Below are 15,785 nucleotides of genomic sequence, written 5' to 3' on the forward strand. Positions count from 1 at the left end.
GATGACTTTCGAGGAAAAACACCAAAATGGCAATCAGCCATGGTAACAGACACGGGTGACACGGGGGGAGGAGGGGGGTCCCACGGCCAATCAACACGAGCGTGTCAGAGTCGCAGAGGGGGGCCGGTGTTGTGACTGGCGCTTGGCCGGGGGTCCGCTTCGGGCCGCGCTCCAGCAGCGACCCCACAGATGCCACGCCAGCGGTCACCAGCGGTCACCAGCGGTCACCGAGGGCACCCACCACCCCGGGGTGCCCCACGCCGTGCCCCCACCCCCCCGCGCCCCGCCCGCCCCACTCGGGATTGGCTCCAATCTTATCAGTCTCCGCGGTGGCGGCGGCGACGGTGGGGGGGGTTTCGCCGGCAAGTCTTCCCCCTGTAGCCGTGGTAACAGTGACTGGGTGGATGAGCGGTGGAAGAAGCGGGGGGGGCGGAGCTTGGGGGTGCGAGTCTAGGCGGAATAAAGGGTTACACACGCATGAGTAGGAGCAAAGTAGGCCACAACAATAAGAGGGAGGGGGCGTGCACTTTCACTGTACAGTAAGAGTAGGGCATACGTGTGTGTGTGTGCGTGTGTGTGTGTGTGTGAGAGAAGAGGGAGGGGGGAGTTGTTTTGGGGCAAAAGCTCAGCCTTGCTCCCCTGAGGAGGTGTATAGGGCGAGGGGGGTCAGGATGAATGTAAAGTCAAGGGTTGACTCTCCCATTGCTGGAAATAATTAGCTCTCACTGCACTGGACCTTATTACACACACACACACACACACACACACACACACACAACACAGACAGGCCCAATCCTAAACCCCCTGGAGTAGCTCCAGTCACTGCTTATGTAATAGGGTTGAATGAACAAAACAAAAACAAGCCTGAATATCATTAGTCTACGGTACAAAACACAGGCTGAGATAGACGTCTCACTCTCTCTCTTCCTCACACACACACACACACACACACACACACACACACACACACTCTGATTTCTAGACAGCGTAGCCCGGGTCAGTATGTGCCTTAAGCCGTAATGTCTGCTTGAGGTGGGAGGAAGGCTGGACAGACAGACACACACACACACACACACACCACACACACACACGTCTCCCAGCTGTGTGTTGACCCAAGATCTCTATCTGTACGAGGACGCACCCTTTAAAAACACATACGCGCCCATAAACACATCCACACACACACGTAGGAGTTTATAGGCTCGCGCATGCACAAGCACACACACACACACACACACACACACACACACACAGTATGCCACAGAGCACTGACGTGTACACATTAAACTGTTTTCCACATTGGATAGATAGCCTACACACAGATCCAGACAAACACAAAGAGGAAGACAACAAATCCATGTAAAAAGGGGTTGAAAGATTCACTAAATGTCCTACTCAACTGGAAATAACTGGCTTAGTAGAAATAGTAGAATAATAATAAAAAATAATAGAAAAAAAAAATTCATAGAAAACAAAAATACTGTGAAGAAAAAGCAAAATAAAGTGGCATTTAAGATGTATTCTGAGATACTTCAGCTCAATATTCAAACTGTGATTAAAAAAAAAGAAAAACACATTATGGCTGATCAAATGCTGATGTCATTCAGCTTCTATCACGGATAAAATCTGAACATTTGATGTTAAATCGAGTTACAAGTTTAGTTACAAGCTGAAATAACCTCCGCATGCTTGTGCCGATCTGAAGCAGATGCAGCCGATTCGGTGCTTAAGCAGAAGCTGTAAAATATGTACTCTTTAATGAACCGCCTTTGTAATAAAATCTTCCAAAAAAAGTGCAATTAAGTCCGAGCATACCAAAGTAAAAGGCAAAATTACCGGCTTTGAAACCCGACAGCCTAACCTAAGCTGACCTAAGCTACGGAGATTAAGCGTAACTCGCCACTTTGTGCTCTTTGCATGGAAGTAAACAAAACTCAGCTGCTGTCTCTGTGTTCGTTTCCGAGGTCCCAAGTTGTGTTTAGTGGAAAGCGGCGGCCCGGGCCCGCCACGCTAAGACAAACAGTGATGATGAGAGAGAGCACAGGCTCAGGAAACGCCATAATTAACACATGGCCTCAATCACGCAGCCCGAATATATTTTCACTCTCTGATTCATTTCTCCTTTGTCGCTCTGGCTCCCTTCACCCCAATCATTCTCCCTCTGTGTCTGTCTCGGTCTGTCTATCTCACACACACACACACACACACACACACACGTGCATCCATCATCCCACCTCCACATACATACCGACAGACAGAATCTCATACAACAAGCTCACTGGAACCACCCACACATGCAGCGAGCAGACACCTACATGCACACTGACACCGTCTCTATACCACCTGAATGTATACTGGGATCTTGCGAGAGCCATGGCAACCGCATCCGCCATCGATCCATCCATCCCTCCGTCTTGTCTGTGCATGTGTGTGTGTGTGCGTGTGTGTGCACGAGATAGATGCAATCTACAGAATTACGTCAGTTCGTCGAGATTTGAGTTGGTGGCCTTGGTAACGGAGCTAAAACGTCAAATCTGGGTCACACGCATTCGACACGAAACCGGAGGAGACGTTTTTTTTTTTTTTTTTGGAACGTGGGTGGTGTGAACTCGGCGCATACTTAAGAGGGATGCTTTTTTTTTTTTTTTTTTTTTGTGCTCCATAAACCCAGACTTTCACCCTCCACCGCCGCTTTCTGTCTTGTCTTCAGTTCGGTCCGTGAAAACTCGAGTGTTTGTCAGATCTTGCGAATCTGAATTGAAGTGGATGGTGAATTCGACTTGGGCTTGTATCAAATATCAGCCCACGCTGATTTATTTGTAGGCGTACGTGATGATTCATGCTTTACCAAATAACGCCCACCCCAGACCGAAGTGGTGGAACCAAGTGTAAAAAAATTTGCATTGCACTTCGATCTGGCGTACACATGCGTGGACATCACATTTTGGGTCGTATTACCGTAGTAGTTAATTCTGCTTACCTCGGGCCATCTGGCCATGTATGTGGACCCTTACACTACCCACCACTACTTGTTTTATATTTTGTTACAAGCATATGATGCCTTACTGTAGCTGTGACTGTCCAAAGGGGGCAAAAATGTTGTTACTCCATTTCGTTTTTTGCACTCTGATATTCAAAACATGTTTGTATGTGTTATTAATACAAGACAAAGCAGTCAGGACAAAACCTGCAATGTTCAGGTTGGAAATAAAGACTTTTGCACCCCTTTGACTTTTGATTTTATTGTGTTTTAAGGAAATTGAGAACCAGTGTCCACATCATTTTTCTCTAAAACTACACCATGTAAAAAGATGATGCTTAGTTTTTATACGTATCAGGGTCCAAAAAGCCAAAATAGCAAAAAGAAATAAAAAAAAATGCATATCAAACAAGAGCTCGGGTCTTAAGAGGTTATGGAAAACAATCAACACCTTAAAGCCAATTCCATTTGTTTTGTCCAAAAAACAAGACCTATATATAAAAAAAAAAACATATATGTGCTATACATTGTTCATTTAGAAGTTTTCATGCTGCAGCTTTTATTAGAGAAACAAGGAATTTAGTTTCATTTGTGATCCCTATTAGCTGTTATCAATGTTATTACCAACTTTTCATGTGTAATTAGAGTGTAACATTTTGATTGGGATTAATAAATCATTTAAAAAGTGTTTGTTGGGGTGTTTTGGGATAATATTGTGATATTGAACCAAACAAGCCGAGTACGGTGATCTGCTCAAGAGCTAGAGCAACAAAATGCAGCCCTTGAAAACCCATCAGCAGGCCAACACCCTAAAACATAAATCCTTTACAACCCGCAAGGCCACCTGAACACGAAAACGGCCCCGCTCTCGCCCCCCCATCCGACCAAATATACTCCCGTCCACAACGAGCTCACCTGCACGGTGCACTTCACCTCGCGCACTTCCACGACCCCCAGAAAATTCCATTTCGGCACGCACCCATCCCCATCAATCTCCTCTCCTGCGCCTCTGACCGTAAACCTTTAACCTCGAGTCCCTCCCTCGCCGACTCCAATCCGCCCAAGAGCCCTCTCCATCATCCCCCCCCCCCCCCCCCTCCTCCTCCTCTTCCCACCCGCCCCTCACATCCAATCTCCCGAGAGGAAGTGGATCCTGCCTCAATTAAGCAAGCATTCCTCAGATGCTTCCAGGGCCATGAAAGTAGTTAAAAAGCCCCTTTTTTTCCTTTTTTCTTTTTTTCCCTCCGTTCTCTCTCTCCAGTTTTACTTTTGTTTACTCGCCCAGCCGCCTGTGCTCTTGTTAATTGCTGTGAGAGTGTCGGGGAGCCGTGCGAGCGAAAATGCAGGGGTGAAAGATCACAAGTCACGGGCCATTAGCCGAAGGGGGGACGAAGAAACGGCACAAACCTGGACAGAATCATTAACTCAAGCGTTAATGTGCTCGCACTCGGTTCAAAGTACAGAGACGTGAACTGAACTCTGGTTTCCCCATGTAAGCCTCAGAACACAAAATAGATGACAGACATTTCTGGCCGGTGACGTCAGCGACATGAAATGAGCACCAGACCCCGAACACGAGTGTGAACCGGTTACTAAGAGGCAAAAGCAACAGACAGGTCGAGCAGTTTTCATGCGCCGTTTGTTTATTTGGCCAAATCACCAAAACGTCTGCATCATCCAAACCCAATCTAAATGTTCATCGTCTAGTGCTGGTGGTACTCCAGATCCCAAACAGGCAACATATGAAACTCAAGGAAAATTAGATTACGTGCAGCAGTGTGGGAACAATAAGAGGTTCAGAATTGCAAATCAATACAGGTAACGTTTTGAAGTGCACATATCATCAAGCGGCATAAAATCTCCTGCATTAAATTATGCACGCTCAATACACTTTCACTCGTTTTTTTCTTTTTCTTTTCTTTTTTTTTTGCCCCTGTATAACAGCATTTGCTTAAGTGTAAATGCACATGCACGGCATCGGCTCCATCCCTGCAAAACACGTCCATCTCTCCAGACGCCGAGCCTTCAAATCAGGCCCGAAATCTCATTTTTTTCTTCTTCAAACCATTGAAAAGCGTTTGCCAGCGGAGTGAGGTAATCTTCATTTATTTCAAAGGCAGTTTCAAGTGCTTCCAATATCTTAGTTTATTCAATGTGTTGAATCGCACGGCAGGATGAGGCGGATCATTTATCCGGTATCAAGAAAATGACACTCTGATTTAAGGAAATCCTGGAAATAAGCTGATTGGTAACAAGTGGAACCATTTCATTCCCATGGCTGCTTTAAGTAAAGCAAGATTTTACAACTTGAGGTGAATATTCTTGCAGTGATCTAAAAATACCCACATATTATGTTAAGAATCACCAACATATCCAATCAGTGTCATTATCAAACGACCCAATCAACCGATCACGTAAAGCGTCCGTCTTCCGTGCAGCCGCTCGGTCCTCACCTGTTTTGAAGATCTCGTAGCGCAGGGAGAAGCCCGCCCCCTGGTGGGCGTAGTCCGACACGAAGCGGATCTGCAGGGAGGGGCCGGACGAGATGATGGGCGCGGGCGCGATGTTGCTGCAGTGTCGACCCAGGACGTCGGCGGTCTCCGAGGTCCCGTCGCGGATCTCAATGAAGTCATACCTGGGATAAAGAGAGGAGGGAATCTTTAAATTTGAATTACACTGAGCTGAATGCAGTATAATCGGATTCAAGGACGGGAAGGGGTTAATATAGAAGGGTGGAGGGAGGGTGAAATATACATGGATAGATAGTCATGGGCTTATGCAACAGCTCAGCTAATAAAAAAAAAAAAAAAAAAAACAGAATGGTGTGGCTCTATTTACCACCAGAGTTCATGACACAGAGTCCAAGCAAAGCATTTGGGAAAGACAACAAAGCGTTTAAGAACAGTCACAAATAAATATATCTGCCACGGACTTGGCTCGTCGTCAAAGCCAAAGCGTTTCAGCCCTTACTCGTGCTATTTCCCCTCTGCCGCGTTCAATAAATCAAACCCTTGCAAATTCGACCCGCGGTTCTCCTCAGGACAACAAATCCGCATCCTCTTGACATCCGCTTGGTGTGAGCAATCCACAAGTCACCGAGGCTGAGATCATAGCGGAGGAATAATCAGAGGGAGGGAGAGCCGTGTTGTAAGCGGAGTTTTTTTGATAATCAGCACATTGCGGAGGAACTCTTGGGGAGGAGACGCATGCGAATAGACAGCTGGATGGATTTATTAATAAGCGGCTTAAAAATAGAATGAGAGGCTCATGAAAAAAATAAGGAGGGGACGAAGCAGGACGCCCGGAGAAAGAGAGAGAGAGAGAGAGACGGAGGAAAAAATGTGGATAAATAAATCAGGGGGGAAACTTCCTCTTTAGGTGCAACATGCTTGAACTTTCATCTTGTTGCGACCTTTGACTGAACAACTGACCCGCAGCGACTGAAGCAAATTCTTAACTGTCAGGTCAATGTGTGTGTGTGAGTGTGTGTGTGAGACAGAGAGAGAGAGAGAGAGAGAGAGACAGGGAGAGCAAGAGAGAGAGAGACAAAGCCCACCTGGCTGATCCAGATTTAGCCTGCTCTCATAGCTGACAGCCGTGTGTCATTCCCTACACATTGTTTTACACACACACACACACACCCATAGCAGCAGCAGTGGCACTGAGTCACCGACACAGTGCACACACACACTCCCCAGACTGAGGCTGTGTGCCTTTACAAGACCTGGGTCAGGTAGTGTTTGTTTTACCCTTGTCGGAGCACCAGCCGGGTGGGGTTTACCACATGAGGAGAACTCGAGTTGCGTAAGCTCCCCTGTAAGTCTCTGATCTCCCTACATGAGCGACAATCCATCCTCACTATGACTCAGCGTTTGTTTTAGTCATGTCATGATTTATGTGTCATTCTCTGCACTGATATCATTGCATACTGACTTGTGTGTTTTTTGTGTGCACATGCAGATAGGCCTGCTCCTCCTGTTGGAAACATACCTCGTATTTGACCTCAGTATGATACCGTGCACAAGTCAAGTGAATAGGCTCATATATGGAGATGCACAAGTGTGACTTAACACCCTGGTGAAGGCCAGTGTGAGCCAAAACACGCACAGAGGCTTGTTAGCACCAGCAAATTAATGTTTTATCTGCAAGTCCAAGTGCCTTTGTTGACTTTGGCACACTGCAGTACTCAATGTGCTGCACTCGTCAAAACAACTTAAACACATGTTGGGAATGAGCAGCAAAAACTCTCATACTATAATCTAATATATGAACATATACGCCTCTTTACCAGACAAATCCTCTTTATGCACATATATTACATTTCCCTATGGGCTTATCTCCCACTTGTGGGTCAGGAGGGGAATCTAACTATTTCGGCTCACTCTGCACACACCAGCTGTGAGTGGATTTAAAAGTCTCCACTTGCTTGGTTTTATTTTTTTGAACACTGACAACTGCCATTTACAGCAAAACACCGTCATTCTAGGTGGCACCTCCAGTAATTAACACCATCGCTTTGTTGATATGATTAAAATGGGACCGGCTGAAGCCACCGAGATGATAATAGACCGCCAGGCCGTAAGGTAATCATTTTGGATCGTGACAGTGTTTGATTTGTGGAAAATCTCTCTAATTTTTGGTTTGGAGGCATCTAAGTGCTTAAGCGCCATTTCAGCAAATTACACTGACTTTTACCAGAGCGATTTTCTAAACAAGTAATCTCACCGCATCTAATCTTTACTTTTTCCACTCTTTTGCTGTAACAGCCTATTTGAAGTTTACCTAAGTGTGAATGATGTGCTTGATTCATTCCTCTCTCTCTCTCTCTCTCTCTCTCTCTCTCTCTCTCTCCACAGTGCTCGCTCTACTAACAACTGTCTCCTGCGCCCCCCATGTTGTGATTCCCTGCGTAACTAACTGCATCGCCGCAGGAACCTTGCAGCTAGACAGTTATGTTGAGGGCACCCTCCCAAAACACACACACACACACACACACACACACACGCAACCGTCTCAATTAGTTCATGTGACAAAGCCGTCAAAAAACAACAGGGCTGCTGTTGTTGCACTAATTAGAGTGACGTGCTCTCGGAGGCTGTAAAACACATGCAGACGGCTCCGGCTATGCGACACACTCACAGTTTATACAAGAGACGGTTGGTGGGGCGTTCCCTCCGCGAAAACGAAATGAAGTGCACCGAGAGAAATGAACTGATCGGGCCTGGTCTGTGTTTCTCCACGGCATCACAGCACTAAGTCTGCCTTTGTTCTGCCGGCGTGAAATAAAACACGGATTAAGTAGATTCGCTAAGCTCCTTTTTGGCTCCTTTTTGGCGATCCCGCTCCTGCAGTGTATTGGCCTAATCCTATACAGAACATCCCAACTAAAGCGGCTGATGGAAGGATAATCCCGACATCTGGGTCACGAGCAGGACAGGTACAGGTGAGGATCAGGGTGTCAAAAGACTGGAAATAAGCCTGCGATGGCTGGCGACAAAGTCCACCAACTGTTCTCAGATGATCCCATCGGGGGTTTCGTGATTACAAATGCACGCTCTGCGGCGGCGCTTCGCTCAAACCCGCAGAACTTCATTTTCGATTCTCGTGGAGATCCAAACCTCTGTGGCTTCAATGAAGCTGCAAACAACAGATGCACAAGATGCATGTGACATTCCTCGTTTATTTTCTAACTTTGATGCTACTTAGGGGGAAATCTAAGGGGAATGTCAGATGTCAAAGGGGTTAATCTGCGCAAAATCTTATGTATTTACAGGAATTCATCTCGGTGACCTTGGTAATGACATATAAGCGAATGTCGGTGTCTCCATGCAAATCCATACAACGCCAGCAGTTAAGCATGTCCTTTCTGAGGCTGAGACAAACGCCCGCTTTGTTGAGCGAAGAGGCTGAGGCCCAATTCCCTTATACATGTCTTGCTTGTAATCCTGCATTACAGAGGCGATCGTAAGGGCTTTAGCAGCAAGCTCCCACGGTGAGCCTGTGAGAGCAGCGGCTATCCCTAAGTAGGCCTGCTTAGGGCTGTAACCAACACACGCTTAGGGAAAACACACACACACGCAAAAACATGCGCCAACAAATGCCCGACACACGGGGACCGGCGCGGCAGACAAGCACGCACACACACGCGCGCACACACTCGGTGCCGTATCGCCAACACCGAGGATAAAAGGGCCGCAAAAGAGCTGAGAGCCTAATTAGGTTTTAATTGATTTTGGAGTGGGTCTCTCTCTCTCTCTCTCCTTGCCTCTCTCTCTCTCTCTCTCTCTCTCTTTTTCTTGCTCGCTCTCTCCTGGCGTGGATTAGCGTCAGTGAGTGAGTGTTCCTCAGATGTGATTATTGACCTGTTCGCTCAGCCTCTCCCCAGGCACTGATGAATACATGCATGAGGGCCAGGCGTGCGAGAGCCCACTGTCTTCGTTCCCAAACACACACACACACACACACAGTTGAGCACATTCCAAGACACACACTCACACACACACACGTGAACCATGCATATGCACACATTACTGTCACATACTGCTCACAGAGACCCCCTCCCTCCCTCCTCCTCCTCCTCCTCCTCCTCCTCTCCTGTCCATCCAGATCCAGATTCCATTAGAGGTTGTTTTGATCCAAACCCCGCCCATGTCTGACACCCCCACCATTTCCTCTTTCCTCCCATCTTTCTGTCTGTCTGGCGGTGTGTCTGGGGCTGCGTGACCGGCCCTGTGTTTTGGGAGCCATTACGGGGCACCGGCTTCCACCCCCCCCCCCAACATGCCATTTCCCCCCGCAGAGAATAGCTGGAGCGGAGGGAGAGAGGGGGTTAAGGAAACTGAAAACCCTTCAGGGCCAGTAATTCTGCACCAGTCCAGACATGTCCTCTCTTCCTCCGCTCTCATATATCACTCCACCTCTCCGCCAACCTGACTAATTGCCTTTCACACCTCCACTGTTTTGCAGGGACCGGGGACGCTCCCCCCCGCAGGCGTCCGTGTCTCGTCAAAGACACCGGCAACATGCTACGTGCGCATATATGTATATTTATGGGCCCCCCAGTAAAAGCGAGCGGTCACTCTCCCTGCTGTTAAAAAACCAGTCTGGTCAGCTTCCTCTAACAAGAACTATTTATCCCATTTCCTTTCAGGGATCAATACCCCTCATCTCATTATCTCGCTAACTTTGTATAAATCTGCTTTTGTAACCAGTGAAACCAGTTTGCATTTAACTAACTGGCTATGCAAGACATCAACGTGGGATACTGTGCTTCATTCTGTTCCATCAAACTGCGGTAAAATACATAAAGCGTTGTTTAAGAACATCAACAATTAGGCTGAAGATTAACACATAATTTGCTGTGGGTGAGTCATGGTCGCTTGAGTCGTTTTGTTTATGCTGATAAAAGGCAAGCAGCTGTTGGAGAATATGGGCAAACCAAACTTGGCTATGTTCAGACACTCGAGGCCTCAAATTGAAATGATTTTCCCTCTCAGCTCCATTGTGTTTTTTTTTTTCTTTTCTTTCTTGTTTTCCACTCTCGGAGCGCCGCAACCCACAGGATCCCAATCCAGTAAACAATGAAGGACCGTCTGTCTCTCTTCTTTCTTCTCTCGCTCGTTCTTCACGATGCAGAGAGGCAAGAAATTCAGTAATACTCACACATACTCCTACACACACACACACTACCACCCATTTCTCCACCCCCCCCCAAAGGGGACTCTAATAAACCATAAGTGCCTCTGAAATATTAACTAGATGCTGGGAGCAAAATCCCTGCAGATCCACCGGGCTTGCCATCTTCAATCTGGCCCTAAAATAAATAGCACTCCTCTTCCTGGTTCGCTCCTCTCCTGCCTCTCCTGTTGTCGATCACAGATTCATACTTACAGATGACTGGGGCCAAACCGCTGACCACAGGCAGTCTGGACTCGGCCCGGGCCTTCTAGCGCGGCATCGATCTGAAACGTCAGACTAACTGCTGTCTGGGCTGAAGCCTTGACCCTCCTCCTGCCCCTGCTGGATGCATTTTAATCGACCCCCCTCCTCCTCCTCGATTTGCATCCATGAGAATATATTTGTAACACAGCCTTTCCTCGGCGTGGTTTCAAATCATGCATTCATATTCCTGAGCCCCGATTATTTCTGCACTCACAGAGCTCAAACCAACACGGTTTGCCACAACATGTTGCAATGCAAATTGGAAGCACATTTCAAATCAGGCAGGAAAACATACTTTATTCTATGTGGAAATGTTTTATACTTACTTTTTTTTACCTGCTTTTAACTCTACCATAAAACTTGAAATATGAAGCATGGCATTAAGATTACTACATGATGGTCACTTACTATGGCAATGACAAACTTTTCATGAGGAAAATAACGACTTTAAATCATTTATATGAAGAGATCATGTTCATAATTGGCGAAAACATGAGTCAGCGTTCACTTTGAGCCACTCTGATTAGCAGCTCTGAGTTTGGAGAAAACCAAAGAATCCACTAGGAGCGCTAATCTGTTACCAACAATCATATCATCCTCCACTGGGATTATGAAAACATGAGCATGACCACTCCTGTTCATATCAACACAAAATGATCCATGTGAACATTTTAGTTTCATTTTCAGGGTGAAAATTGTGTTTTATCTTAAAACGAGTGAAAAAAAAAACTGTTATTGGGATGGGATAATCCCACGAGATTCCGATGTAATTTCACTTGTTTCCAGAACTGCTCAGCGTACAAGAATAAATATGTTGAAATAAGGCAGAATAAGGCAGATCAGCCCACCAGCAGCAAGAAAATGACACTTGATTCAAGAAAAATTTGGAAACAAGAAACAAATTGATAAGCACTGGAAACCACTTATCTCATATTTTTTTTTTTTTTTTTTTTTACTTTTTTTTAACACTTAATAAAAGACGACACATTAGAGATTTTTTCAGTGCATGATCAAGTCAGAGCCTTAAATCCACCTGTCCTGCAGTTTTTCAGACAAGGGGAAGTAACCCGGGCAAAATATGCAAAACTCACCCGGAGAGCGCCGACTGTCTGCCACTAGCGGTGTGTCTGATTGATTGATCGTGTCCAATACACCTGATTTCTGTGACCCTGCTGGCTGTCGACACGGGCACACTTGAACTGTGGCAGGCGAGAGCAATCGATTGCAGAAAAGCAATTGCAGCAGCTGCTAATGTTAGCGGTGGCATCACTGCAGCGCCTGTTACTTATTATATTATCATTACAGCGACACACCCTGATGCTGATGACCGTCATCCTGCCATAAATGGGCCACTACCTGCCCAAGAGCCAAATATTGACAGCTGAGGAACTTGAACAACTCCCTTTAGTCATGACCTATGGCAACTCATCCATCTCTCCTCTCATCCTGAACACTCCTCCTCCTCCTCCTCTTTTCTCCTCCAGCCACTGCTGATCATCCATCGATTCCCCATTACAAGCAGAGTACGAACATTGATCCCACATCTCCCTGCTGCCCCCTGGGTATTAGTAAGAGGGTGATATCATGGTCACACAAACACACACACACACACACACACACACACACACACTCACACACACTCAAGAGAGTTGTTGTTATGCATTAGTGACACCTCTATCTGTGACCAGGCATGTCACAGGCCAAAGGGATTTGTGGCCTTGACTTTTGTGTGTTTAGTGTGCTTAGTGTGCTTAGTGTGTGTGTGTGTGTGTGTGTGTGTGTGCCTGTGTTTCCATGATCTGGTAATTACTGTTTTTTATTACAAGGAAAATCAGTCAAAGTCCAACATAATTAAATCTTTCTGGTCACAATGGCCATTGAAATCCCTCTCAGCACAATTTAAATTGTATGAACACAGGATAAAACAAAATCTCCACATATCCTTCTATTTAAAAAACGAATCTTCAAATTTTTTTTTTTAATGAATATTTAGTTTGTATAGGATGGTGTGATGAATGAAACACATTTCCGTTTGTTTAATTGTTGCTTCACTCTGATAAAGCGTGCACTTCGGCCTAACTAGACCAAAAGCTGAAGGAAAGTCTTTGTGTTTACATATTTCGCCCTACACAGCATTTATTTATGTCTTTTTAAAATAGCATTATGCATGTGAGTCTATTAATGGGACTTCATCTACATGCCTTGATGATGTTACTCTTTTTACAGACTGCCTGTCAATTGTTTTTAAGCTCAATAAACACAAATAATATTTAACTGGAATTTCTCCCATTTGTCCGGGGCACTGAAATCTTCCGGGACATGTGGTCCGGCACCGTATCTAATGGAAACCTTGGATGTTTGTGTGTGTGTGTGTGTGTGTGTGTGTGTGTGTGTGTGTGTGTGTGTGTGTGTGTTTGTGTCGTGAAGTTATAAAACCTATCTTATATCATCAACTTGTGCCACCTCAGGCTGCCTTCAATAACAAATAACCAAATAAACCGTGGAAATAAAAACCACAAAGGTGGAGGGGATGGATCTTCCTGAATGACTACTTCTGTTTTATGACGTGTCTGTGAATGTGAACGTGTGTGTGTGTGTGTGTGTGTCTGTCTGTGATTCCGCCTGTTCCGATGTTAAATTCCGGTGTGTAAAAATAAAACGCTTCCTCCTCGGGCGAGAGAGGAGGCAGAATGAGAGAACAAAGGGAGGAAAGAGAAGGATCACGACGAGGCGAGAGGGAGAAGAGAGCCGGAGAGAACGAGAAAGAAAGAAAGAAAGAAAGAAAGACAGAAAGAAGGAGAGTGATGGAAAGAGCGGGAGGCAGAGTCATCTCCACCTCTCTTCCTCCCTCTCCTCCTCAGCTCCTGGTATATCAGGAGGTAGCATCCTGGGGCTTGGCGATGGCAGATTGCATTAGAGATATGGGCCTGATATTTCATCTAGCCTTTATTACATTTAGTTCACATCAATCGGCTGGCAGCCTGGAGGTAAGAGCTATTTGGCACGCGGCCGGACTCCCCCTGAAATGAAATCCTGAATTAAAGTGCCACCTCAGACATGGGGAGCCTGCATAAGGCTGCGGATTTGATTGCCGCAGTAGAGCCGCGGTTTGGCTGCGTTACACCGTCCGAGACTGACTGTTTGAACCCGCCGAGGGAAAATCACCAGCTGGCCGTGGATATTAGCCAGGGCTCGGCCTCGCACGGGCTGACCAAGCACTTTTCCCAAGGTTTATAAGGGCCTGAAGTGCCCAAGGGGGACATGATGGCCAATGAGCACTCTTGCACTGACAGGTTGCATGCTTAAGTGCATGTGTGTGGGGGGGAGTGTGTGTGTGTGCAAAAAAAAAACACACATCCATCTTCGTTTTACGATCCTCAGCCCGTCTTTTCATCTCGATCGTTCTCTTTCCATGAGTCGAGGCCACATGGCAACACGCAACTCCAGTTTTCCACCCCCCCGCCGCCGCCGCCGCCGTCTCCGTAATCCCCGGCTTTCACGCCCGTTTTTCAGCCCTGACCAAGACGCCGAAGCCTTCCACCTCTGCTCCCCCCCTGCGGCTCCCTCGCCTCAACCTTGCGGAGGGACCGTGAAAACATGCAAAAATCCCCTCTCTGCTCGCTCGCGCCGCCATGCCTAATCACACCGGCCAAAAAAAAAAAGCAAGCGAACCCGTAACCGCGCCACAGGCCTCGGATCAATCCGGGTAAAAAGCATAACGCGGGACGGAGGGAGCGGGAGTATCGAGCTGCACTTTGGCTTTTTTCGACTTATTTTCGTTGCCGCTCCGGCGCCCCCGAAGGGAAACATCATCCGCAAATCACAAAAGGACCGGCGCATTAGTGTTAGAGGGTATTCACGAGTAAGTGTTGGCGTGAGCCCCTGTTTTTCTAATGGGCCTGTAAAACCGGGCTCATCTCTCTGGGGCTGCACGGCTAGATGGATAGATGGATGCAAGTGAAAGGGTGAAAGTGAAGGGGGGGCTTTTATTTTGTGCTGAAAATGCGCGCTCACATGCTTGTGGTGTTACTCACGCGAAAAGACGCCTACTCCCGCCTACGCTCGCTGGCTCTATTTCTTACTCACACACACTCATACATACAGGATGAGGGGAGATTGAGTGGGAATGTGTGCGAGAGAGGGCAGGCTGAGGCTTCTGTCCCTCCAGGCGAGAGTTAAAAAATAGCCCCCCCCCGTCCCAGTAAAACTCTCCGAGGAGAGGAGAAGAGAGAGAGAGAGAGAGGAGGCATTTCGACTTTCTCTTCCTCCTCTCTTGGCCTCCTCCTGCCCTCCGTGCCTTGGGCGGCGAGAAACAACTTGACACACTGCTTATCAACAGCTGAGCCGTTCCCATTCTCACCCGCTCGGATGAAGAAGTCCGGCAGGCTCCGACGCCAGGATTACAGCGCTATTCCTGAGGAACACGCTGGGAAATGAGATAATTAAGCAACATTTTTTTTTTCGCCTCCGACAAAAGACACCCTGAGACACAAAGGCAGGGCTTCAAAACAACATTTCCAGCTCGGTGAAGACCTGCGAAAACAGTGCGTGACACAGCCGGGTGAATACAAGCGCCAATCATTAGACAACCTGCTTTCATGATGCGCTCGCAAAAGTTACATTCTTTCTCGGGGGCCAGACAGACGGGCTTTGTCGGGGGGAACAATGCGAAAACAGCCATCGAGGATTATTAAATCTTCAGTTTACTTTGGGGAAAGGGGCGGTTTGGAACGAAAAAAAAGGGGAGGAATAAACGACTGGAGCTGCAAAGACGACACAGATAAATCAGATTTTAAACAGAAAAGATGAAAAAAACAGTGAACCGGGCAGCGTTTTCCGCTATTTGGCCGGCGAAAGCGAGGGT

General features: G+C 46.9%; 1 protein-coding gene across 3 annotated transcripts in view; it reads right to left on the reverse strand.

Moving 5' to 3' along the window:
• nrp2a (neuropilin 2a) overlaps positions 1–15,785 on the reverse strand; it is an 80,816-nt gene that overhangs the window by 50,635 nt on the left and 14,396 nt on the right. For all 3 annotated transcript variants that reach the window (XM_030071755.1, XM_030071747.1, XM_030071764.1), the window contains exon 3: positions 5,434–5,615. In XM_030071755.1, the coding sequence (XP_029927615.1) occupies positions 5,434–5,615 (182 nt within the window). The remainder of the gene's footprint in view (positions 1–5,433; positions 5,616–15,785) is intronic.

The sequence above is a fragment of the Myripristis murdjan genome, chromosome 2 (assembly GCF_902150065.1).
Source record: "Myripristis murdjan chromosome 2, fMyrMur1.1, whole genome shotgun sequence".
Classification (NCBI taxonomy): Eukaryota; Metazoa; Chordata; class Actinopteri; order Holocentriformes; family Holocentridae; genus Myripristis; species Myripristis murdjan.